At 36.7% G+C, this 27363-nt stretch overlaps 3 protein-coding genes across 4 annotated transcripts; 1 reads left to right on the forward strand and 2 right to left on the reverse strand.

Moving 5' to 3' along the window:
• Positions 1–4705: 4705 nt before the first annotated feature.
• On the reverse strand, positions 4706–9216 carry LOC112171096 (putative mediator of RNA polymerase II transcription subunit 12). The gene is made up of 7 exons (XM_024308331.1): positions 9111–9216; positions 7866–7879; positions 7188–7291; positions 6709–6768; positions 6252–6366; positions 6043–6126; positions 4706–5038 (listed from the first exon to the last, which is right to left on the reverse strand). Exons 1-7 carry the CDS (start codon positions 9214–9216, stop codon positions 4706–4708), a joined length of 816 nt encoding a protein of 271 aa, XP_024164099.1.
• Positions 9217–10807: 1591 nt separating this feature from the next.
• LOC112173008 (pentatricopeptide repeat-containing protein At5g50390, chloroplastic) lies at positions 10808–13325 on the forward strand. The gene has a single exon (XM_024310551.2). The coding sequence runs from the start codon at positions 11116–11118 to the stop codon at positions 13240–13242; it is 2127 nt and encodes a 708-aa protein (XP_024166319.1). The 5' UTR covers positions 10808–11115; the 3' UTR covers positions 13243–13325.
• Positions 13326–13771: 446 nt separating this feature from the next.
• LOC112169227 (pentatricopeptide repeat-containing protein At5g04780, mitochondrial) lies at positions 13772–17711 on the reverse strand. 2 transcript variants are annotated; one of them, XM_024306228.2, is made up of 3 exons: positions 17498–17711; positions 15164–16238; positions 13772–14806 (listed from the first exon to the last, which is right to left on the reverse strand). In XM_024306228.2, the coding sequence occupies exons 2-3, from the start codon at positions 16206–16208 to the stop codon at positions 14331–14333; spliced, it is 1521 nt and encodes a 506-aa protein (XP_024161996.1). In that variant the 5' UTR covers positions 16209–16238; positions 17498–17711; the 3' UTR covers positions 13772–14330. The 2 variants fall into 2 exon arrangements, with proteins under 2 accessions (XP_024161996.1, XP_024161995.1); XM_024306227.2 differs by having other exon boundaries at positions 13773–16238; positions 17498–17710.
• Positions 17712–27363: the final 9652 nt, after the last annotated feature.

The raw sequence follows: 27363 nt of genomic DNA on the forward strand, positions 1-27363 counted from the left end.
GAACTCTGATTTAAGCATGCCACGTGTCCGCGAACTCGGTTTAACATCCTCTACAACTTTCGTGAAGGAAAATTTCTCAAATTAGGAATGAAAAAAAAATCAACTTTTTGGTCCACTAAAAGTTTGAAACAACGTAAAAAGTGAAAGTAATTATCATTTACCGTCCAAATGACTAGTAAACTGGTAAATTGAGGTACAGGACATAACAAGTACAGATCTACATGTCCCCTAAAAAAGTTAAGTATTTTGAGATCGTTCAACACAAGCAGGAGATCGAGCATTCACATAGAAAAATGGTGATCAAATAAAGTTCGTTCGGGCTCCATACCCATGAACAATAAAGTTGAGCACCCCGCCCGGAGGCTGCCCACCTGGATGAGTTGAAGAACATATGTAGGATTATATGCTGAGGCACAATAGTTTAACATGACTGGCCTTCAATATCATTATGAAGGATACTTCATTCCTATTTTTGCTCTTTTCTTTGATTTTATTGTTTGTTTTCAGAGTTCAATTTGTTGGCTAATAAGTCATTCTGTATCTAAATATATTGAGTTGGTTGAATGTGTCAATAAGTCCAGTTTCCTCTATCCCAGAAATCAATCTCTTCCCACCCCTTTATGACATGAAATAGAGAAATTATTGACTTATGCATTTAGCGAGGTTCTTAGTAATATACACTGGTCCCGAGTCAGGACTGGAGAAATTTATTATATAATCGAGGTTATTAATTTATCGATATTTTAGTGTAAATTTATTATTCACTTTCTTCGGATTTCTCAATAACCAAACCAAACAACCAATAAGTAATCAAAGAACTATACCCACTGAGCCTCAGTAATTAGAAATTTCTTAGGTTACTGACCTTCAAGGCCTAGTGTCGTCAGAGCCTCTCTCTGTTGCTTCACCTCCGGAGCCAAAGCCTTCCTTGCTTGATGATTGATTTTGCAGTCTGAGCTTTCTATCAGTATTGATGAATTGGGGGAACTGAAATAATTAATTGTATTAGTGTCAATGGTATTTGGTGTAATTTGTTTAAAATTATAGTGCACTTTTTGTCACTGGGCTTTAGAGTGGTTGATGGCCCGTTACCGTTAACAGACCGCATGGGCTGCGTGTAGGGGTCATCATTAGGCCCTAAGCCCATTTCAAGCCCAACTCTTTTTCAAATAGAATAGGGTAAGGATCATGGAAATGAAGCCCGGCCTGACTCAATTGAGAGTTTGAGACCATAAGGGTCAAGCTCAGCCCAGCCCAGCCATTTAAGCCACCCAAACAAGTCCTAATAATTTTCTATTTTTTCTATTTTCTCAATACATTCATCCTTTTTTATCCACGTACAACTTATCTCTTTATTATTTTGTGCTTGTTTTAGTAAGCTTTAATTTCTTTGCTAAACAACAATTAATTTTTAAAAATTTAGAGAGATTTAATTGTATATGACTACCCCCTAACTAATATTTATAAATGTTATTAAGGTAACTTCAAAAAATTGTATGTATTAAATAGGGTTAACAAAAAAAAGAGTCTTAGATTACCCACCGTTACAACCATTGTGCCACATTTTGTCAAAAAAAATAAAATAACATATATATATATATATGCACACACGCGCGCGCGCACACACACACACACAGAGCAATTAATGTGTGTGTGTGTGTGTGTGTGTGTGTATTTGTTAAATAAAGTAAGGCCATTTCGGCCTTTGTCAATCCTATTTGGAAGGCCGGCCCGCCCCAACCTTTTTTACGGTTACAAAATTGACCTTAAGGATGGATAAGGGCTTACATATTGAAATCTCAGCCTGACCCTAGCTAAGTTTCGTTGACTTTGACTAGGCCCCACCCGACCCTACCTTCAGCCCTAAAATTTATAACAGGGCCAACCCATGATAACCCCTGGCTCCTGGGAACCCTTCTGAATCTAAAGATATCATCTAAATAAGCCTGAGTAGCATAATTAGCAGAGTCTTCCATGAGATGAACACTATGATCAACTTCAATCCCCTTCTTAGTAAGTGCATCAACCACCATATTGCATTCACGATATATATGCTTTACATAAGTATCTTCAAACTTCTGCATCAAACAGTTGCAGCTTGACAATAGAGAACCCAAGCGATGCAATTCAGTGTTATTATGGAGGAGAGAGTTAACCAAGACTGCAGAATCAGATTCTAGTCCATTCTACCACCAATTGAGTAATGTGACTCTCTATAACAAGCTTAAGTCCAAGGGACAAGCTACAAGTTTCAGCATTAAGTACATCTCAAATACCAAGGTTGGCTTGGAAACCATTGATCCAATGACCAAGTGAATTTCAAAGGACAGCATTAGAAAAATTGATTATAATTATTCGAAGTCATACTCCATAAGGAGAGCTTCTAATGAGGACCACTATAGTGAGAACTTTATGAGGATTTTCTAATCAATGGTTTGGAAGACTCACTTTTAAATTACATTACCACAAACTAACCGTTAAATGTTTATGTATGCATGATTAGATCACTTTTGAAAATTTTCTTCCAAATTGCTAATTATTAAGGTACTAAACTAGATAAACCAATGAGCGAACCAAATCTGTCAAACCTAAACCGTTCATACACCTAAATGATAAGTCACCATTATGAATGCCTTCAATTTGGTTGAAAATTTGCATAAATGATTTATACATGCATACATAAACATCTAACGGTTGATTTGCAGAAATTTGATCAAAAAGTGGGTTCGTTGATTAGAAAATCCTCATGAAGTCCTCATTTTAGTGGTCCTCATTAGAATCTCTCATACTTCATATTACACAACGCCATCTAAACACATGTGCATTTCACATGACCAAGGCAAGCAAGGCATTTTCTATTGGCATGAGGGTAGCGTTGATCAGTTTAACAAGTTATGGCATTGTTATAAAGCGGTTTATAATGGTTTTCTCTTCATATCTAAAGGTTATGACAATGGCCATGTTTTTCTACGCTTACAATATCACCTCTCCCTCGTTAGTTCTACTTTTAAGTGTAAAAAGAATGAATATATACTTCACCATCCACAACTAGGGTTTCAGTAAGATGAAATCTAGTTTTTGATAAATGGACACTAGGCAAAATTTGTTTCTTTATATGAAGGCACTCTCTCTCTCTCTCTCTCTCTCTCTCTCTCTTTAGTTTGTCTAGTTCTTATAATGAAATTCCTCTTAAATATCTTCTGTCTCTTTTCATTGTTATTGTATGTATCACTATAAGGTTAGACCAAAATATGAACTTCAATTCGATGTTGTTCTGTTTATGATATTCATTGTGTTATCCTGCTGACAAGACCTGCCTCGAATTTCACCCTGAAATTTAAGGTGGCCCTGTGGGGCCCACCGTAGGAATAACCCTACTGGCAAAATGCATTGCCTTGAAGTTTTATTACATCAGGGATGTAGTGAAGAAAATGAGGTGGATTTGGTCTACCGCAATACTGAAGACCAAGTTGCAAATATCTTCACTAAGGCTCTTGCAAGAGAGTGATTTGAATATCTAGAGGCCTACTTGGAGTGTTGAAGTTAGTACTTTCTTGGTCCAACTAGGAAACTGCTAAGGCCCAGCCACTTGTTGCTACTATTTGCAGCAACCACTTGCTGTACTATTTGCTCCACTCACTTAACTAGATATATAGGTTGTAAAGTACAATTTAATCTAGTTAATTAGGTATTTCATTTCAGCCACAAGTTGGTTAGATAGGTCTAAACACCTTGACTATATAAAGGTTAAGGTTGCTTGTAGCTATTAAGAATTCTAGATCTAAAAAATTAAGCACTCAAGTCGGCTGATTTCTTATCTGTTGGGAATAAAAGTGTACCCATGTGATAGTTTTAGAATGTTGGGAACAAAAGTGTCAAATGACCTAAACTTCAAGGTTCAGGGACTGTTTGTGACATTTACTCTTTCTAAAAACATTGTTTGAAAGCTAAAATTATTCTTCCAAATAGTATTTTCCTAAAAAGTTTACTTCTATGTCATTTTTTTTTCATTTGATTTCTTTTAATTGTTCTAGTTATATATACTTAATTAATTTTGGTGTTTACCTTCTTGGTTTGCAATCCATCAATTGGAGGAATGGATACAATCATAATTCTTCATAGCAAGTATGATGGGGTAGGCATATATTGTTTCAAATCTAACATGAAACTTTTTCATATTGTTATTACTAATTATTTGTAAGTTTAGAGTTGTATGCATCATGATCTATATCTTGATTTCACTTAATTAATCAAAACCATAAGGTCATGTACAACAATTGATCTGCTATCTCATTCTTCAGTTAAACATTAAATTGTTTTGTGAGATATACATGTTGAAATCATGATCGATTTTGAACACTCAGGTTTATGCAAGAATAAAGATTGATCGTGGAGGCAATCTGCCTAGTTGCTCGAGAAAACCAAAAGAGTCTGTTGATTCTTTTGGGCTTGTGCCGCAGGTATTGAACGATCTACTCTACAGAGGTGTGGGCTTAGTAAAAGTACTAGGATTACAAGGCGTAATTAAGTCTTAATACTTGAAGAAGGAATAATTATGTATCATCTCTTCTGTCTATCAAGTTTGGTTTTGGCATCTTACACCGATGGGGAACATATAATTCCATGTTTGGTTTTGGCATCTTACACTGATGCGGAACATATAATTCCTTTTTTTTTTTTTTTTGAAAGGGTACAATTCCAAATTTTATAGGATGATGACTTGAGCATTAGTCTTTACTTTTTTCAGCTTTTGTTGGACAACCGCCCTACCTCTTCTTTCCCAATGGAAAATATAAGGCTCGTCTTCATCTTTGTCCTCGTCTTCATGCTTGCTTAATTCCCGAGCCTCCACCCCTTCATCGTCATCCTCATTCTCATCCTTGTTCTTGTTCTCATGCTCGCTCCCTTCCTCAACCTCATCGTCCTCCTCGTTTTCAAGCTGAGCCCTTTCCTCGTCCATGTCCTCACCCTCACCCTCGTTCTCATCCTCTCTCCCTTCCTCAGAGTTTGCATCCTCACTCTCGTCCTCATTCCCCTCCTGATAATAAGAACAATAGTAATTGGTCTACCTTCCACAGCCGTGGTATTGTTTTCCTACACTATGCCAAAAAGGCCTTCAGACGACATAAATGTTTTGTCATCTTAACAAACCAAAATATGTCGTCTAGTACGGTTTCGTGTCTTGGGGGTATCAGACGACAGAAACAAATAAAAATCTTATGTCATCTGATGAGTTTTACATTTCATGACCAATGTGATCTGTATCTTTAAACGTAATAACACGACAGTTTTGTATTGTGTGAGAAACAAAACAACTACATTCTAATGTAAATTCTATTGTGTGAAGCATATTTGCAAGACAAATTTCTATCGTTTGAGGTAACTAACACGACAAATATTTGTAGTCTGAATATAAAAAGGACCACAAATTGTAGGTCTTTTATATTGTCTTTGGTTACGTCCAACCACACTTATTTGTTGTTGTTATATGCTTTAGCCAACATTTTCATCTAAATTCTATTGTTGTTTTGTCATTTAGACTACAATTTTCTGTTGTACCAATGCTGAAAGGACAATAGACTTCTAATTGATTTTTGTGTTGTTTTTGTGCAGCTGCAACCACACATTTTGGTGTGCTTTTGTTGTAGCTTGCAATTTGAGATAACACATATTAGTAGTCCCCTATTACAGTTGGCATGTATATATGCATTCTGGAAATTAAAATTGCCCATTAATGAAAGTATGAAACCATAAAATGCACATCCAAAATCATTCATTGCAATTTCCATTAATCCACCATTGTCTCATGTACACAAACCTAATCATGAACATAAGTTCAAAATAACCCATATCTACTAATCTAGATCTGTAGACAAGTCCAAATGATTAATGAATGAAGAATTTCTACTAGCCAAGTTAATAAAGGAATTAGCTAGCTGTATTGCTGTACCAGTTTCACAATCTGATCATGAATGGAATCACCCGAATCATAGAAGTGGTCATAGAAAACGGAATGGCCAGTGAGCCTGCAAAGACACAAACCTGCTGACCCATCGACACTCTACCATAAACAACAGCCACCTTTGATCCATTTTGATAAGCAAACTTCTCAGCTTCCTTATATATCTGCCATAGAAAATATTTTACAGCATCAAACCCCGAACAAAATCAACACCAAAGCAACAACACATCAACACCTCTAAGTCACCGAAATCTAAGAACCTGACTAGGTAACTCTCTCATCAATTAACATGACCAAGCATTCTTAGGGTACTCATGTGCTTATATTCAGTAAGTGTAAGAAGTAGTTCACTATCAACTTCAAGTATCAAATAAGAGTTCATTTTCTGCATGATCTCAAAGATTCTGTTGTAGTTGCCAAAATCATTTTCATAGACTTCATGAAGTTCTTTAATGAGTTCACACTGGTGGAAACAACGATCATATTCTTCTTTACTCAAAGTTGCTTCATTTTCTTTCAACTGTTAGAACTTGCTTTGTTATATTGCTGTAAATCTATCTTAGCATGAACACAAGTAAACAAACATTTCTATGTAAATTTATGTGGGAGTGCAGCAATGATCGTAATTAGCATTTAGGATTGATATGTCAGTCGTATCCTAATATAGGACTGAAACATCATATATATCCTGATATATGCAAAGTATATAAACTGTATGATATGTAAAGCAACATAAATGAAATCACCGTGCACCATCAGATTCTGCACTTAGGCTTGGGATTGAAGTCGCTATATCAATCTTGTATCTGCAAAATACATAAACACCAGAAAACAGATAGAACTGACCTTCTTGACACAATTGAGTTTTCCATATTAATCTTCTCCTGATTTCACCTTTAGCATCCTCTTAGTGATGGGACTAATTGATGAGAATGATTCGTGCATCAGAAGAGACCAAAATATCTTATATGTAAAGCATTGTATTGTCAGTTTCTTCCATCAAGAAACTGACAATACATCCCAACTGCTTTTTCAAAAAAACCAGATAAACTCTCATGAGTCATAACTGTATTTATGAATTTCAAATTCTAACAAATGTGATAAGTTGGACCAAAATGATTTTCTTAAGTCCTTAACTTATACTTGACATTTGAATTCAAAACTAAATCATATATGAGTATATACTTAGGTTCTACACAATGTCGGGTTGATTAAGTTTTCTTACATCAACCACTTCAGATATTTTTCTCCAATTTCCTTCATTGGTTCATAAAGAATCTCCTTGGACAAAAGTTGTTGCATCAATGTCTCAACCATAGATCCCATGTCCTATGTAAAAAGGGGAAATTTTACAAAACAAATATATTAGAAATTGAACACATAGAGGTTTCACCAGTTTGAAAAAGTCTTAAAGGAGAAATATTGAAAACATAATGCATATTTAGCAAATAATCAAAACATTAGTAACTAAAGATGACGTTAAGATCAACATCCTAGCACTAGCACCAACTAAATGACACAGTAGCTATGCACAAAAATAAGAGTTCATTACTCTGACAGTTTGATTAATATAGATATAAACCCACTTGAGTTCGAAATCTAAGACTTTGAAAGCCAAAACGACATGAGAGAGAGTAGTCTCGCATATATAAACATATAAGTTGCATGAAAAGGATTGACAAAAAGAAAAAGAAATGAAACAACGAAATACTCATTCAATAAGTCTCTTAAGGTGAAGTACTCCTTCTGTACATATATGCAGGCCCTAGGTTGAAGAAAAGACTAACAAAAAAAGAGTCAAAAGCATAAGGCACATGAATTTCAGAAACCTATTCATCTATCCCATTCGATTGGGACTTGCTTCTAGCATTTCCAGTGGAAAGGAGTATAAATGACAACAAACCTTTTTTCTTAAACCTAGATAGAGATTTGCATGTGAAACTAATGGAAACAAACATACTATAAACTACCTGCTAAGACCTAAATAGAACATAAATTACAATTAATGCAATTTCTCCCTAAAAACTATGTTCCAATTTGCAACAATTGTAAAGTACAATGTCTGTAATAACTCTTATATTCCCTATTTGACTAACTCTTAATTTAGATATCCAAATAGATTCATTCTTAAATGACATTCAAAAAGATATAACAATAGACATTTTTCTATAGACCAGAAGTGCTATGTTATAGGCATTGACCCGTTCTGCTTCTAGAGAAGATATTTCTTTTCTAGAGAATATTTCTTTTCTAATCAATTTACTCTTTCTGAATTAACTCTAAGCTCTAAACCGAACTTGACTTGATCAAGTCATCACCTCCAATGTGTTTAAGGAAAGTATCAGTTGTTCAATCTGTAGATACAATCTTTAGCTGATAGCCATATATTTGAAAGAATATTGTAGAGCCAGAGCCTACACTGTTACGTCCTGAACTTAGATTTATTGATTTACTCACCATTTAGTCGGTAAGGGTCCACTATTATCAATTTCAACTTTTACCGATACTTTAGTGGCCCTAAAAGGTTGACTTTTGTTCGGGTCAATTTATGAGAAAATTCCCTTCATGAAAGTTGTAGAGGACTTTAAACTGAGCGCGTGTATATGTAGTACATAAAAATTGGGGTTCGTATGTGAAAGTTATGCATAGAATACGGAAATTATTGTTCATGGTAACAATTGGGTATAAATGAGGAATTTACTGTGGTAGGTTTCCAAAACCGGAAACCCACCCTTTTCTCTCTCTTCTCCCTCGAACTCTCTCTTTCCCCTTTCGGTTACTTCACCTCCCCCCTCGATTCCTCACCGTCCGGCTACCAACAGGCGTGTAGCCGGCCACCACAGGAGCGCCACCCTCCTCTCTTTACCCTAGTGGCCTTTGATTGAGACGATTTGGCCGAGAAGTCTTGGATCGAAGCAAAGTTCTTCATAGCTGCAGTTTAGAGTTTTCGTCGATTTCCGGCGATTCCGGTAGTCTCCGGCCACCAAACCGGCGTCGAAGGTTGGGTTTTTGACAAAGATCATTTCCCCTAAGGTCTTTCATTCCAATTTGCAATTGGAATCGAAACCCTAGAGTAAAAAGACTAAAAATTGAACAAATTGAGAACATTTGTAGTTGGATAGAAGAGGGTTTGGTGGGCGAATCTGACCTGCACGGACTCGAGAGTCGAGCTCCTTGTGCTGGAGTAACCTCTTGCTGTAATCGGTGATGGCGGTGCTACGTTGTACGGCGTCCTTCGTCTCAGTCGACGTCATCGTACCGGTGCTGGGGAGGAGAAATGGGTTAAAAAGGAACAAGGGTCTGGACTCTCGAAGTTTTTGGGAGAAGAAGAAATCTGAGAGCTGCTGCGTCTAATATAGCTTTGTTTTTACTTTTTATGGGTGGAGCTGAAAATTGGATGAGGAGGGAATCTGAAAATTAGGGAGCCAAAACGAATGACTTCTTTAGACCGTAGGTGTCCTTGTTGGTATCCTTTATCTCACAATTTCACTTAAACTTTCACTCAAATGAAGGGTGTCCTTATATTGTTAATAGCACAAGTCAAAATAACTTGGGAAATTTTAAAACAACCCCCACATTTAGACAACATTGAAATGTTGTCTGAATGTCACAACATTTTCTAGTCAACTAGGGCGTGGCTATTTGAGAGGGAAAAGATTCAATCAATTTTTGGATATCCCTCCAAATTTGAGATAGGAAATCACCACCTTCTACAACTACACAAATGTGTTGTCTGAATGCTCACCATTTTTCCAAATTAAACCAATATAGTTTTAGTGTATATTCAGACAACAGAAGAAAAAAATTATGTCGTCTGAAAAACTCAGGCGACATAAAACAAAACTTATGTCGTCTGAAGGCCTTTTTGGCATAGTGCTAGTGGATCGATCACCATTACCTCAAGCTTTGTCGCAAATTTTAAGAATGCAAATGGCCAACTCTATCTCTAATTGCTTGCCTTGGAACCCCTGCATTTTCACTTTTCTTAAATGATTATGTGAGATTACTGAAAGATTCCTCATTCCTTGATAGCTATAAGCTCGTGTCGTTAATACGAGTTCTTCCAAAAGAGGTGCAGCCTTGAGAAAACTCACTACAATCCCAAGGTCAAAATCTAAATTAAAGAGATCCAAGCTCACATCCTTGAGGTTTGAAAATGTTGGAACTGTTTCTAGTATATTTTCCAGTTTAGTAAACGACTGCAGGTGAAGAGTCTCAAGGGCAGGACACAAGGCGAGTAGTTTCTAGATATCTAGCAAATACATAGTTTCTAGATAAAAGTAATGTTGCTTTTACGATTATAAAACATAAAATCAAAGCATATGAAACTGCCATCAACCCAATTGCAATCCATATTTACATAGTTAAGAGAGGAAGAACTAAAGAAGAAGAAGAAGAAGAGTAGAACTCAATCTGAAGAATCGCATCTGAAACTGCCATCAACCCAATTGCAATCCATATTTACATAGTTAAGAGAGGAAGAACTAAAGAAGAAGAAGAAGAAGAGTAGAACTCAATCTGAAGAATCGGTAATCGGTAATCGGACCTGAGAGTCTCGGATCTATGCCGCTACATCCGCCCCAACTTGCAACTGAAGATAGCAGATGATAGCAAACGCTTCCGTATACTCCTACCAACCTAGTTATAGGCAATCCAGAGGCCCTCGCCATGGATCAGGGCTTCCCTCAGTGGGCTTCAGATGGATGTCCCGGTCTGGAGCTTATGGGCTTTTTAAATTTGTTGGCTTTTTAATGAAATTAACAAGAAACCAAAACAAGTTAGTAGGTGGATCTCCAAGTTCTTGTTCTCTTTTGGTCCAAACACATTGGTAGGGTTGGATCTAAACATTGCCGAAATTAGTAAGGTATTAGTCTGCGCAGATATTTCAGAAACAAGTACAAGTTCCTAAACAAAAATTTGAAGTGACCCACCGCCCATATCGACTCCTTCTCCGGCGGAAATCCCAATGCTGATTCTCACCCATAACTCAACAACCTCTTCCAACCCCACACTTCGCTTTATACCATGACCATTATTCCCCCTCCACTCTCAACGACGTCGTTTCAACCCCTCCTCGAAAACTCCGACCTCGAAAACCAGACAGAGACCAAAGGTACCATCTTTTCTCAGCTCAGTTGTTTGATCCCACAACCATGGAGGTTCCTCTGTTAAGGTACCAAAGCCTAGCGTTGGACCAGATTCAATGTAGCATTAGCTTCCCTTTGTCATTCTCAGATTCCAAGTTTTCCAAGCGGAGATCTTTGTTTTCTGGCTACTCTTTTTCCCTTAATAGACCAAAATGGAGGAACCCATTTTCCCAAATTAGGTGTTGTTCTTATGTGGAGCAACAGCTGAAGCCCCGGCCCAGGCCCATACCCGCCAAAATTGAGGTTGAGGAGGAGCCAAAGGTCGCACCTTTGGAACCCGAAGAGGCCCAGATTGCAGTACCCAGTTCTGGGATTTGTAGTCAGATTGAGAAGTTGGTTTTGTATAAGAGGTATAGGGAAGCACTTGAAATGTTTGAGTTTTTGGAATCTAGAGGTGGGTATGAAGTGGGTGGCAGTACTTATGATGCTTTAGTGAGTGCTTGTATTAGCTTGAAATCGATTAGAGGAGTGAAGAGGGTGTTTGGTTATATGATTGGTAATGGGTTTGAGTTGGATCAGTACATGAGGAACAGGGTTTTGCTTATGCATGTGAAATGTGGGATGATGATTGATGCACGCCACCTGTTTGAGGAAATGCCTGAGAGAAATTCGGTTTCGTGGAACACGATAATTGGGGGTCTTGTGGATTGTGGAGAGTTCGTGGAGGCATTCGGGTTGTTTTTGGATATGTGGGAGGAGTTTTCTGATGGGGAGTCGAGGATATTTGCCACAATGATTCGGGCTTCGGCTGGGTTGGGACTCATTTCTGCAGGGAGACAGTTTCATTCGTGTTGTGTGAAGATGGGTGTGGCGGCTGATATTTTCGTGTCTTGTGCGTTGATTGATATGTATAGCAAGTGTGGGAGCATTGATGACGCTCACTGTGTTTTTGATGAGATGCCGAAGAAGACAACTGTAGGATGGAATACCATTATAGCGGGTTATGCACTTCATGGTTATAGTGAGGAGGCTTTGAGTATGTACTATGATATGCGTGATTCTGGTGTGCCAATGGACCATTTTACGTTTTCCATGATCATAAGAACATGTGCAAGGTTGGCGTCGTTAGAACATGCAAAGCAAGCACATGCAGGTCTAGTTCGTCATGGTTTTGGGTTGGATATAGTGGCAAACACATCGCTCGTGGACTTCTATAGCAAATGGGGGAGGATAGAAGACGCTCGTCATGTTTTTGATCAGATGCCTAACAAGAATGTCATATCTTGGAATGCCTTGATTGCTGGATATGGTAACCATGGTCGGGGTGATGAGGCTGTTGAGATGTTTGAGAAGATGCTTCAGGAAGGAATGGTACCCAACCATGTTACTTTTCTTGCTGTCTTGTCTGCTTGCAGTCGTTCAGGTTTATCAGAACTTGGATGGGAGATTTTTGAATCAATGAGCAGGGATTACAAGATTAAGCCCCGTGCTATGCATTATGCTTGTATGATTGAATTGCTAGGACAAGAGGGCAATTTAGATGAAGCGTTTGCACTGATAAGAGCTGCTCCCTTAAAGCCTACAGCAAACATGTGGGCTGCTCTGCTGACAGCTTGTCGAATCCATGAGAATTTAGAGCTTGGCAAAATTGCAGCCGAAGAGCTCTATGGGATGGAGCCTGAGAAGCTAAGTAATTATGTTGTGCTCCTGAATATATATATCAGTTGTGGAAAGTTGAAGGAAGCTGCTGCTGTTGTTCAGACTCTAAGAAGAAAGGGTTTGAGAATGCTTCCGGCATGCAGTTGGATTGAAATTAAGAAACAGGTACATATTTTTCATTCCGGAGATGAAAGGCATGCCCAAACAAGAAAGATTTACGAGAAAGTGGACGAATTGATGGTCAGGATTAGGAGACATGGTTACATCCCTGACAAGAAGCATCTACTTCCTGATGTGGATGAACACGAGCGCATCTCAGCTTACCACAGTGAGAAACTGGCTATAGCTTACGGCTTGATAAGTACCTCAGATGGGACGCCACTGCAAATTGTGCAAGGCCATCGCATTTGCAGAGACTGCCATTCCGCAATCAAGTTAATAGCTAAGGTGACTGAGCGGGAAATTGTAGTGAGGGACGCCAGCAGATTCCACCACTTCAAGAATGGGAGTTGTTCTTGTGGGAATTACTGGTGATGGCTAAGTTACTTGTAGCGTTATACTATTTATTGTAAACATACAATAAGGTTAATTAATAACAAGAGTTGTTTTACTGGAAAGGATATGGTGCTCTGAACCCGATTTTTCTTTTTCTTTTTTCCAAGATTTATAGTTCCAACTTCCAAATGAGTACTGTTACCAGTTGTCCTTCCAAAAAAAATTTCCCTCTTTTCTGCTAATGCTATGATTTCCTAAAAAAAACAAAGAACTGCTTGACTAAAATCACTAGATACAAGGTTCCCGCTCAGAGAGCTTGAAAACAGGGTTGGATGGCATTATGATAATGAAATTGCAGCCGACTGTGTTATAGGAGAACTGTAGGAATTGAAGCTAGTGTGTGTTTGAAATCACTATACTATATTAATCATACTCTTTTATCAACCATCAAGGATTCAAGACTGTCATTCTTTGTCATGATTCTTTTTTATCCCAACTTGTGTACTTAACATTATACTCTGAATTGCAAATATAAAGTTAATAAACTTACAAGAGAAACGGTAAATCATATTAGACTTTATATCCTTGTGAAATAAGATCACTATCAACATGATGAAAATATGATATAAATCCTTGTCTATATGCAAATTCACCTTTACTAGTATTGTAGAACCAAAAAAGGCCCAAAGGGCATCATCAAAATACATTGAAGTCCTACAATTGAAGAAGCTGCTGAAAGAATGAACTGCGCCTGCTGATATACATACTCTGGCCTAACAAATCAAAACGACAGAGCTCCACTTTTGTGCTCTTGGAAACAAGATGTAGAGAGACATTGAACTTGGTAAAATGAAATCTTTGACTAACCTGACCACCACATTTGGGCTTAATGTGTCCACTACTTGCCTATCCAGTAGACTCCTTGTTTCCCTTAGCCCCTTCATCAGCTTTTTGATCGGGATACTATTACCTAGTTCCTGAACTTCGACACATACATCTCTCACATCCAGACTATTGGATAATAGTCAACAAATGAATATTTTTCGCACCCTTTGCTCAGCAACAACTAGGAAAGTGCACAAAATGCTAACAGTAAGTAGTCAGTTACATAATGGAGCACAACTATTTCACCAAAATTCCTGACAGGAGCAAAAACCATTTTTGAAATGGTGAAACCTTTTAGTATCCCTGACAATGATTTCCCTCCCCAAACAACTTGATGCGATCTTCATAAAAGAATGACAATCCCCACAAATTCTAAGATTCTTCATGATCCTGATAGGTGCATTGGAGGGTAAGCACATCAACCCAAAAGTAAGAGCAAGTTTTTCACTATGGTGCCTCAGAAGTTCATGTTTTCTGCTCTCTTCGACATAATGAAGATCATGTTCAATCTCAGCCTTGTAACCCATCATCCTTAATTTTTCCACCAATTGGTCTAACTTAGAGTATATCTCAGCAATTCTAGGATGTTTTCTCTCTCCGACCATAAATGAGTGAACTTTGTCCTTGATTTCAATCCAACTCTTCCCTCTTTCCTTCTTCAACTCACTTTCTTTAAGAAGCTTCCTTGTTCTTGCAACCTCCTCCCACTTATTATTTGCTGCATAAATATTTGACAACAAAATGAGGTTCCCTGCATTGTTCGGTTCTATCTCAGACAAATGCTTAGCTGCTATCTCAGCTAAATGAAAATTTCCATGGATCCTACAAGAAGCTAACAGTGAACCCCACATAGAAGCAGTAGCATCAAATGGCATATTCTCAATCAAATTATGGGCTTCAAGAATCAACCCTGACCGACCAAACATATCAACCATGCATGCATAGTGAACAAAATTTGGGGACATATTGTGTTCTGTTATCATGAGGTTGAAATATTTCCTTCCACTTTCAACCAATCCCATATGACTACAAGCAGTTAATACAGATATATACGCTACTTCACTTGGGAGCATACCTGCCTGCTGCATTTTCTCAAATAAGATCATCACCTCTAGGGAGCAAGCATGTCTAGAAAACCCAGAAATCATGGCATTCCACAAAATAGTGTTCCTGTCCTCCATACCTTGAAACACGGTGTATGCTTCTCCAATGCTACCACATTTTGAATACATGTCTATCAGAGAGGAAACGATATAGATATTTAAACCAAATCCAGTTTTAAACAACAAGGCATGCACCTGCTTCCCTTCTATCAAAGCTGCCAGACCTGCACAAGCACAAATAGCAGAAGAGATTGTAAACTGGTTATGTTCTAGTCCTATCATTTGAGCTCTGTGGAGCAACACCAAAGCCTCCTCATAGAGCCCATTTTGCGCATACCCAGCAACCATTGAACTCCACGTGACATCACTCCTCTCTGGCATCGACTCAAAAACAAAACTTGCATCCTTTATCAATCCAGCCTTTGAATAAACGTCAAGCAATGCAGTCCCCACATAGACATTCAAAACCATTGCTACCTTAATAGCAAAAGCATGAAGCTGTTTACACTCAGACACAGCACATTTCGCAGCACAAGCGAAAAGAACACTTGAAACAGTGAATTCACTAAATTGGTTTTCTTCTCTTTGCATACGTACGAAAACACTGAGGGCTTCTTGTTCCTCCCCATTCCGGGCAAGTGACCCAATCATAGTATTCCATGAAACTAAGCTCCTTTCAGGCATTTCATCAAATACTTTTCTAGCGCAATTATGTAAGCCACATTTTGAATACATGTTAATAAGCATGTTAGACGTTAAAGTGTCCGATTGTAATCCAACACAAATACTCTGTGCATGGCAGGCCTTTCCTTCCATAGGTGCACCTGTTCTTGCACTGCTTTGCAAGATTTGATGCAAAAGCGATATATGAGTGGCACTTGTGCGCAACCAAACAAGGCATTCTTGGTCTCTGGGTCTATCAGCTTTAGCATTGCCAATGGCTGAGAATTTTCTACAATATATCTGAGCTGTGCTACTGTTAAACAATCCTTCCTTGTATCTCCTTAAGGTTCTCATACCATTTCTTGCAGCATGGTGAATCTTTTCCTGCAAATTCAATGTTCAAAAGTCAACAGCATAACATGAAGAAGTAATGGAAATCTAGTCATAAAAAAATAATAAAAAAAGAAAAGAAAAGAAAAGAAAAGAAAAGAACCACAGATAAACTCAAGGAAGTGGGAGCAAATACCTTTGTCTATATTCCACAGAAGAAGTGAAATATATCCATGCATTTGTAAAGAATAGAGTTGTACACAAATGGTCAAAGTCAAATCATATCCTTTTCTATATCATTAATTCCTACATATGATAAAAGCAAAGAAATTTAAACATGTTGAGGGAAGGGGAGGAGGGTCAAACTGTTTCTGCAATGTAGGTAAAGAAGTATTTATACGGGATTCAGACTTTCTCAGGTCAGTGCAGGGTGGGATAACATATTAGTTTCTACATGTCCATTTCTTTTGGTGAAATTTGTAGTCTTGCTCTTATCATCATCTATTTTCTATATCACTGCACAGACATATATTCGTTTCTCATCTTTCTGCAGTCACTACAGAGGGAGGAGCATGTAACCAAAAGAAAAGGGGGAGAAGCAACCCGAAAGTTACAGAATTTTTTGAAAAGTGACCTGATTTTGAAAACAAACACAATCATTCTGTAGTCTCTTTCCATGATTTAATACTAGCTTTTCATCCAAAACTTAATTAGTCGAGTTATCAAATTTCCACTATCAGGTATTTTGTTTTGACATTACTGAAAAGTTAGTGAGGAAGTCTAATACAAGTAGATGTGCTGTAAGTATGGGCAATATAATCCCCAAATACAGAGAATGACAAGCCCCGAAATGAAAGCACCCACATTCAAACTCAAATAAGGATTTGCCGACTCTTATAGCACCCCCAACACAATATACCATAAACAATTTTTCACCCTGCACTCTTGCCTTGATTTAAGCTGAGAGTATAATGTACATCATCAAACACAACATTTGGTAAATAACAGCATTGATATTGTCGAAACTCGAAAGTGGGTTGGCCCTGATAGCTTCAAGGACCAATAAATGACTGGTATACACAACTAGATATCAGCAAGATTGCAGCTTTTCATAATCAAAAATTCTACTTTGCTAGAAAATTAGAGTTTTGGGCAGGCAGTCATGATTTTCACTTTGTTTCATTTGTTTTTCTAGTCTGGAATTAATAGAGAACATAAATCTAAACACCACAGTGAAGTCTGAAATGAACCCAACAAAATACCAAATCACCCAAACCAGATTAAAATCAGAAACCCCGAAATGCAGAACTGACCTTGTGGAATTTATATGGCAGCACAGACCCAATTGGAAGCTTTGTAATCCCAAGTTCACAAGGAAATTTAGGCGCGGGTTCAAGTAAAAGAGTTTGGAGCAAATTTTGAATGGGTTGCTGGGCATATATGGAGAAAATGGCCTGCAATCTGGGTTTTGTTTACGGATCAAAGCGGTCCATAAATGGGTCGGTTATAACCGGTTGGCAAAATATGCTGGACCACCCTATACCAATTTTTACTCAAAAGAGTTCTGTTGATTTGTGGCTCATTAGATTTGTGTTAAAAGAAAAAAGAAATAAAATAGAGTTGAGCTGAAACTTAATACTAAGGGGATCTCTAACAATGGGACCAAAAGCCATTTTGACTTTCCCAAACCAAATTCACCATCTCCAACCCAAGGCGAGATGTAGTCATTTTGACTCGTGAGCCAAAACTTGAGTCAAAATGACGAAACTTTGTACAACGAAAGCCATTTTGGCTTAGGTGCGAATTGAGGTGGCCACAGCGTCATGTGATAAATTGCAGACGCTCAGCTTAACGCGCTAGAGGTAGAAGACATAAGCTACTCGGGCAAAACGATAAAAAAATGGAGGAAGCGTGCTAACACGCTGATGTAGTGGCTGACACATGGGGCCTGCGTGCGCAGAACAACATCTAAGCTTCCAACAGTCGTAAGATCAATGGCCCATATTCAATCTTCATTAATTTTAGGATTAATTTCAGTTTACCCCTCTGAGGTTTGGAGGTGTTATCATTTCACCCCCTCTACTTTCAATTTTGAATTTTTACCCCCTAAACTTTCCAATTTCAATCATCCGTGTCCAATTTCTCTTATTCCGTCCAAATTGGACGTTAAGGAGGGTGTATTGTATTTGGATTTGTGCAGACTTTTTTTAAATGACAGACTTTTTGAAAAGTCCACAGACTCTTTAAAAAGTTGATAGACTGTTATGGATTTCTTAAAACCATTGATTTTAGCAACAAACTTTTATTGATTCATGAAAATCTATATACTTTATTATGAATGACTTCTACAGATTTCCTAAGATGTACAAAATATAAAAAAAAATAAAAACAAAAACAAAAAACAAAAATAAATAAAACAAATGCAGCCCAAACACAAAACAAAATAATAACTTGTTGTCTCTTCAATGCTCCAGTATCTTCTAATAGAAATTGACTCAAATAAATGATTGTTAGTCTGTCTAGGAGTTTGTTCTCATTCCTAATCTCCCAACAACATAAATATACAATATAGATCACTTGATGTTTATGGTTAATTATTTTCATCAATTTTGTTTTCGCCGATTAACATATATTGTAGCAATATTGGTCAATGTCTTGATCTACAATCAATCAATTGAAATTCAATTGTTCAACATTTTTTTGAACCATAATATAAATTCAAATTAATGAGAATAATTAATTAATAAGATAAAATTTAGTATGGTTCAAGGTCTTAGGGTTAGACCACAATATTTGAGTTTTAGGGTTTCATAAATCATTTTTATTTCTATTAGGGTTCGAAATATCACAATTGAAAAAAAAAAAACAAAAAAAAAATCACATTCAACAACTACAATGAACATGTTGGATATCAAAAAAGGTTGATATCATAAAAGATTAGAGAAAAGACAAAAAATTAAGAAAGAGAGATGATGAAGGACAAACTTCTTCTTCGTGCATAGAGAGAAGAACTTTGATAGACTTTTTTTTTTTTTGAAGAGGAAACTTTGATAGACTTTTTGAAATCTTTGGTCTGGAGGCTGGAAAATTATTGGAGTTTGGTATGTATAGTTAACACTACAAAGTCTATGATTATCCATGATTTTCTAATTCCATAAGTATGAATGATATTTTGAATACCTCTGTACTTTTATTCATTTTTAAAAGTCCTAATTGAATACCCCTAGATTTTGGTGGAATTCATGAAGTCTTTAAAAATCCTAATTGAATACCTCAAGACTTTCATGGACTGTTAAAAGTCTATATTGAATACACCCAGACTTTTAAATTCCATAGATTTCTTTAAAAGTTCCACTAATTCCATAAACAATACACCCCCCTAAGTTTGACTATTGAGGGGCTAAAATGGTCATTTCAACATAAAAAAATATTTAAAAAAATAAATTTTTTTTTCTTTCTGTTTTTTTGTTTTTCTTCGTTTATTTATTTATTTTTATTTTGTCTTCAACCTATACACCACAAGTTTTAATAGGTTTATAAAAATAAAAAATACTCTAGGTGGTTGAAAGCCGCTCGCTGGTCTATGATATTTGTGATATATCTCCGATAAACTGAAGAATTTAGGATATATCTCCAATAAAGTGAAGAAATATCTGTAAAAAATAATTTTACACTTTATATGTAAATAAATATCTGTAAAAAATGATTTTACACATATATTTCTTCACTTTATTGCGGATATACAAATATTTACAGATAAAGTGTAAAATCATTTTTTACAGATATTTGTTCACTTTATTGGGGATATATCCTAAAATTCTTCAATTTATTGGAGATATATCACAAATATCGTAGACCAAAAATGATTTTACACATATATTTCTTCACTTTATTAGGGATATACAGACATTTATTTACAGATAAAGTGTAAAATTATTTTTTACAAATATTTCTTCACTTTATTGGGGATATATCCTAAAATTCTTCACTTTATCGGAGATATATCACAAATATCGTAGACCAGCGAGAGACTTTCAACCACCTAGAGTATTTTTTTGTTTTTACAAACCTATTATAACTTGGTGTATAGGTTGAAGACAAAATAAAAAATAAAAAAAAATAAAAACGAAGAAACAGAAATTTTTTTTTGTTTTTTTATTTTTTTATATTGAAATAACCATTTTAGCCCTCAAGGGTCAAACTTAACGTCCAATTTGGACGGAATAGTAGAAATTGGACACGGCTGATTGAAATTGGAAAGTTTAGGGGGTAAAAATTCAAAATTGAAAGTAGAGGGGGTGAAATGATGACATCCCCAAACCTCAGGGGGGTAAACTGAAATTAATCCTTAATTTTATTTAGAATGAAACGCCCGGATTAATTCGTTCTAAAAATAAAAAAGAAAATATATATTTACTAAATTTCTAATTTGACAGTAAAAAAATGTCATGGATCAAAATCAATGGTTAATACTTAATAATGAAGTAATTGTGTTTTAAACCAAAAAAATTGAAAAAATAAAAGAATTTTTTTAAAAAAATCAGAAAAATATTTTTTGCCAGTTGGAACAGTAATTTTAACAAATTCTATTAGTACCAACCCTCTTCTTCATAATTTTTCAGTCCAAAACATCTCCAATCTCCTCCAAACTTCATCATTTTTCACCATTGTTATTCATCTAGCTAGCTTTCAATTTTTTTAGAAGATGCCCAACCCTAGACAAAGAGTGTTGGAAACCTGCCGAAGATGTTTAGGGTACTAGTCAAGAGAAGAAAAAATTGTGGGAGCGTATACATGAAGTGTACGAGACTTGCAAGTTGACCGGAGGCCTGATTAGATTAGGAGGAGGGTGTGACGGTTACCAGCATGCCAAAGATGGCGTCAAGCTCTTAACAAAGCGGCACTTCTTCACAAAAGTGGTGATCGACCAGGTAATCGTCCTTATTTTTGAAGTTTAATTCTTATTTCTAAAATTAATTTTGTCGTTGTTTTAGCATGTTATTTATATTGACTTTTGTCTAAATATATATAGTGCATGTTTAATATCTCCTTACTTATAGGAATTACAAGCTAAATCAATATATCGTCAATTATCTAAATGAGAGGAGTTTGCATTTGCGCATTGTTGGCCAATATTAAAGGATACAGAAAAATTTAGCAATCCTCCATCTATGAATGTCGGTAGCGCAAGATCTAGCTTAATCTAGTTAAGCCTAAGAATGAGTACGTTGATAAGTGATTTGGTGACAATAGCTTTTAGAGGTTCGACATAAGACGAAGTAGTGTTAGCTCAGTGGTTAGAGCACCCACTACCTAAGATCGAGGTCATGGATTTGAGTCACTATGGGGATAGGAGTGAAATCTTTTTATCCTCTTTCGTAGGGAAAAAAAGAGGTTCGACATAACAGTAGTTTTTTATGTTAGAGTCAGTAGCTTTTAGCTGTAATAATTTAATGTTTAGTAATCTTTCACAATGACTATTTTTAAAATAATGACGAATAAAAAGGCATGGCAATATTGAAATAATTGTGGTCTCTTTACCTATTTTAATGTTTAGCGGGTCTATTATATAGCCTTCTCATTTTTTTAAGAAATAAGACGTTAATTTTATTATTATAAAATTAGACATAATAATCGTTATAAAGGGGACACTATATTACCTTCGACTACTAGTCTTATATGACATAATTGTAAATATAAAAAGTGCATAGTTTGGAATTAGTGTGTAAATAAAGAACTATGGATCTCATGCTTAATGTGATGCCTCACAAAAGAAAAAAAAGAGTGACCATGTTAGGGACAGCTTCTTTCCATATTTAGAAGTAAACTTTTGTCAAGTTGCACATAAGAAAAAGCCTAGAGATGCTACAAAAAACATCATGGGCAAAAGAATGGCAATCGATTTGATCCGCTTACCACGAACTTCAAATCTTATCAGGGTCGACCCGCATCTATGATCCCAAACCCACGACATCTCATCGATTTGACATAACCAATAAAATCCACCTAAGGCAGGACTCAATTGGTTCAATGTGATTAATTGGTTGGAACTGACAATTGAACCAGCTAGTCGGTTTGCTAGACTTCAGGCACCAAAACCAGTCAGAATCTTTGAACATCGTGTTTACACTCGGTTTATCAACCTCCATTTCATCAAGTCAAAGCCATTGAAGGGAGAATCAAGATAATGATTAACGAATTTCTCATTATTAATGTGTTGTTATCTTGAGGATAAGTTAATAGGAAGAAGGCATCATAGCAAAAGAATGTTTTGTTATATCTTCTAATTAATGTTGAGATAGATATCAAGGAAGTCAAGGTCATGCACGTACTGGTGCTCATGGATTAGTCTTACTAATCCAACTTGGCAATTGTTGGTTTCCAAGACTTTCACGTGGTGCAACATGTTAAGACTTATCAATTTAGGAGTTTGCATGCAAGATTAGCATTTTAGTGCATGAAGGACTGTAATAGAAGAATGAAACCAAGTACGTGGCCTTTTGAACTAACTTTGATAATAGTTAGATAAGGACTTTAACAAGAAGAAGATTACTACCCCGTGAAGAAGACTAGTACGTGGCCGATATACATGCATCACATGAAGATAGAGTTTTAGTTGTCAAAGAAGTTCCAGAGATGAGCACAAGAATTAGATGTGTGAAAGGCTTCTACAGCTACAAGCAAGTCCACCTCTATATAACGAAGCAATCGACAAATCAAGATGACACACACATGCATCTCCAGTCAAAACTCCATCATGGGTTTCCTTTTATTTTTCTTAGCTCCAGATTAGTTTCATTTCTTTAGTTGTTGGCTCTACTAGTTCAAGTCATTTCCCTTCGTTTTTCTTGTAACCTAGTATGATTTCAATTGTTTCCATTGTTACCTTTTGATAATAGTTGATAGTTTTATTCTTGAAGCCATTTATTATTTTCTTTTTTCACTTTACTCTATTGCTATTTACTTTCCTGCGATTTACTTTATTGCTCTTTATTTTTCTGCACTTAATATAGAGTTTACTTCCTTGCTCTTTTACTATCGTGTTTGTTTCTTGCACTAGGAGTAGTTTTACGTAATTGTTCGGTTACCAATCACTTTTTGCGACTCGTCCATTGAACAACCCAAAAGTCCTTGATCCAAAGGCATCGAACCCTCAGCCGAGATTATTCCTTCCTCAGCTTTCAGTTACTCGACGAAGTCAGAACACACGCACTTCATCTACTACATCTACAATTGCACACTTGGCCTTCTGGCCGTGTGCTGGCACGCCTCGCAATTCATTCATCAAGAAGGACGTTTGTTCCTTGATCTCTCGGCTATCTAGGCTGAGGTGATTTTCAGAGGTAATATCTTTTGGCACGCCCAGTGGGACATTAAATATTTCTAGGCGTTGTTGATGGTATGCAATTCAATCAATTACGAACGAATTTTCATAAACCAAATTTTGTCTTCAACATAAAGCCATTCCACGATACATATGAAGACAATGAGCCAAATCACTACTTTAATGACATTAAACTCGGGGGGCTCACTGACCACCATTTGGTAAAGCATGAGGTTCCTACACTTGAAGAAACCATGTATACTGATATGGTAATTGGAGACATAGCCGATGTGATGATAGCAATATCGGCTAAATTAGAATTGGAAGTCCAAATTAACTACTACTTCACTATAGGGGGGCTTGAGAATCGCGCCTACGTAAAGGCTGAAGAGTTCAATGATCATACCACCTACCCATGTTCAACACTTTGCGGCTTTAAGCACCATGAAATTCATGCCGCGAACATAGCAACTTTAGGATTTAAGATAAAACATTGATGGCCACCTACTAGTTGGCCATGACAATGATGCCCTATAATTCTCTTATTTAGATTTCAAATAATAAAAGATGACCGAAAGGTAGCCGCGTATGTTGAACAGAAGGTGTCCACGGCTAAGGATGGAAGTTTAATTTAGATTGAGGAATGGTCGTCCAAGACAGGTGCAAAGAATAAGATTTCAGCTGGAACTTATCCATATTCACTTTTGTTTTCTTATTTTCGATGTTCCTAAAGGCCGAAGCCGTGAAGGCCCAAAAGGAACAATCAAACAACTGCTGCTGCATGCAAATTCGTAGGTGAAGGAAGAGGTGCAATTGTGGCTAGAGGAGCATTCAATCTTTGATCATGGCAGCGTTTAAAAAAAAAAAAAAAACAGGGGGAGGGGGTTCAGCAGAGTTAATTGATGGCTTTAAAGCACAATAAACCACTAGAAGCATGCAACTTGCAAAGAAGTTTTCATCCTTGTCTTTGTGCTCCGTGCAGTATTTAAACAAGAACATTTGAGTCCCAGTACCTGGTTCTTGCAATTTTTAAGGTGCAATGAAAAAAAATTTCTTAAAGCCCAGGTTTAGGATTATCAAGTTAATATATGGTTGCAACGCTCAAGCTAGCATTCGGTGGTGGCTTTGATTTAATATAAAAGCCATTTGTAAAAGTTGCCTGATGAGAAGCTGAGATGAAATGATATGGTGAGAGAGGTGGCTTTTCAAATGCTAGATTAATTAGTCATGCAGGGAGCATTGGTGAGGTTTCATACGTAAATGGCTTTGGTATAGCAAGACAACCACATTCACCATTGGTAAGACATGCTTGAGTTTAAAGTTTTCTACTTTCTAGTTACTTGTCTTACTTATATGTGGATGCATGGAGAGTGAAGAAGTTGATTTTGATCTCTTTGCTATGATTCATGATATATGATTAACAAGTCGATCGAGTAGATTTACAAGTTCAAGTGCTTACATTTCCTTAACCATTCGGCGACACTCGCCGATGCTCAAGAAAATGGGGGGGCTATGTTTACACTCGGTTTATCAACCTCCATTTCATCAAGTCAAAGCCATTAAAGGGAGAATCATCAAGATAATGATTAACGAATTTCTCATTATTAATGTGTTGTTATCTTAAGGATAAGTTAATAGGAAGAAGGCATCATAGCAAAAGAATGTTTTGTTATATCTTCTAACTAATGTTGAGATATATATCAAGGAAGTCAAGGTCATGCACGTACTGGTGCTCATGGATTAGTCTTACTAATCCAACTCGGCAATTGTTGGTTTCCAAGACTTTCACGTGGTGCGACATGTTAAGACTTATCAATTTAGGAGTTTGCATGCAAGATTAGCATTTTAGTGCATGAAGGACAGTAATAGAAGAATGAAACCAAGTACGTGGCCTTTTGAACTAACTTTGATTATAGTTAGATAAGGACTTTAACAAGAAGAAGATTACTACCCCGTGAAGAAGACTAGTACGTGGCCGATATACATGCATCACATGAAGATAGAGTTTTAGTTGTCAAAGAAGTTCCAGAGATGAGCACAAGAATTAGATGCGTGAAAGGCTTCTACAGCTACAAGCAAGTCCACCTCTATATAAAGAAGTAATCGACAAATCAAGATGACACACACATGCATCTCCAGTCAAAACTCCATCATGGGTTTCCTTTTATTTTTCTTAGCTCCAGATTAGTTTCATTTCTTTAGTTGTTGGCTCTACTAGTTCAAGTCATTTCCCTTCGTTTTTCTTGTAACCTAGTATGATTTCAATTGTTTCCATTGTTACTTTTTGATAATAGTTGATAGTTTTATTCTTGAAGCCATTTATTATTTTCTTTTTTCGCTCTTTACTTTATTGCTATTTACTTTCCTGCGATTTACTTTATTGCTCTTTATTTTTCTGCACCTAATATAGAGTTTACTTCCTTGCTCTTTTATTATCGTGTTTGTTTCTTGCACTAGGAGTAGTTTTAAGTAATTGTTCGGTTACCAATCACTTTTTGCGACTCGTCCATTGAACAACCCAAAAGTCCTTGATCCAAAGGCATCGAACCCTCAGCCGAGATTGTTCCTTCCTCGGCTTTCAGTCGCTCGACGAAGTCAGAACACGCGCAGTTCATCTACTACATCTACAATTGCACACTTGGCCTTCTGGCTGTGTGCTGGCACGCCTCGCAATTCATTCATCAAGAAGGATGTTTGTTCCTTGATCTCTCGGCTATCTAGGCTGAGGTGATTTTCAGAGGTAACACATCGACATAGTCGGTTGAACCAATCTCGATTTCGATTTTTGTTCGATTTTGAGGAACAATGCAATCTCCAAATCTGGCTATCAAAATTTATGGAAGAATGTATCATTTTTTTCAATATAATACGTTCAAATCCATCACAAATCAATATGACAATAAGAAAAGAAACAAGGAGCATGATCTCTTTGAATGAATTAAATAACTAGATTTTCTATTTTTTAATTTTTTTTATTATGTGAAAATTCAAATACACCGGCCCTGCTTTACCATTTAATCTAGTAGTATAAGTCTCATATTCGTAAGAGAGGTTGTGAGTTCGACTCACTGAATACTAGTAGTTGTAAATCTCAGTGAATGGAATAAATAAAAAATAAAAAAACTAAAATACACCGCTGCGTCATAAATTTCAATGGTGCTTGTGACTTGAAAGTTGGGAAAGTGAGAGCCGAGGATGTGATTAGAAATGAAATAGGGGAGTTAATTGGAGCTGTGGTTGTATTTGTTGCAACTTCACTTAGCCCTCTTGCCATGGCATTACTAAAAGGCTTAAAGTATTGCAAGGAGCAGTAGCTTAACAAAATTGAAATTGAAGGTGAAATGCATTTAGGTTTTCTTTTTCATAGATAGAAATGCATCTATGATGTAATAGTAAGGATATAATCTAGTGTATGCAAGTCTAGGGTAGCATATTACTACCAATATTAAGCTGACACCTCAATTAAAAAAGATAGCAATTGGATGCGCGGTGTGTGTGCAAGCCTAGGGTATACAATGCTCAAAACAAATAGAAATTCATAAAAACAATTCGGTTCGGTTCAATCTGATTTTTTTGTATGGTTGAACTGAAAACCGACGTTGAAGTGATCGGTTCAGTGCGGTTTCCAACACCAACCTTTCCTATCGGTTTGGTTTTGGTTCTCTCGTGGCTGTTCGATGCTGAGTTAACCAATTTTCAGTTTTTTGATGGCCAAAAGTCTACCCCTAAACACTCGCAGCCACTGCGCTGAAACTTTATCTTCTCCTCAAATCACATCAATCCAAAGTGAGAGCTACAAAGAGACCACCACATCTACATACTAATCCACTAGATCCCATCCGACGATAACGTTCA

This window comes from Rosa chinensis, chromosome 6 (assembly GCF_002994745.2).
Source record: "Rosa chinensis cultivar Old Blush chromosome 6, RchiOBHm-V2, whole genome shotgun sequence".
Taxonomy (NCBI): Eukaryota; Viridiplantae; Streptophyta; class Magnoliopsida; order Rosales; family Rosaceae; genus Rosa; species Rosa chinensis.

What these genes read in the sequence shown, in the direction of transcription:
- LOC112171096 (XM_024308331.1), bottom strand. Translation starts at nt 9,216, where the DNA reads ATGACGTCGACTGAGACGAAGGACGCCGTACAACGTAGCACCGCCATC. An exon ending in AAATATCTGAAGTGGTTGAT is followed by an intron (nt 6,769 to 7,187) that starts GTAAGAAAACTT and finishes TGTATTTTGCAG; the next exon opens with ATACAAGATTGATATAGCGA. An exon ending in GAGTGTCGATGGGTCAGCAG is followed by an intron (nt 5,039 to 6,042) that starts GTTTGTGTCTTT and finishes TCTTATTATCAG; the next exon opens with GAGGGGAATGAGGACGAGAG.
- LOC112169227 (XM_024306227.2), bottom strand. Translation starts at nt 16,208, where the DNA reads ATGAGAACCTTAAGGAGATACAAGGAAGGATTGTTTAACAGTAGCACA.
- LOC112173008 (XM_024310551.2), top strand. Translation starts at nt 11,116, where the DNA reads ATGGAGGTTCCTCTGTTAAGGTACCAAAGCCTAGCGTTGGACCAGATT.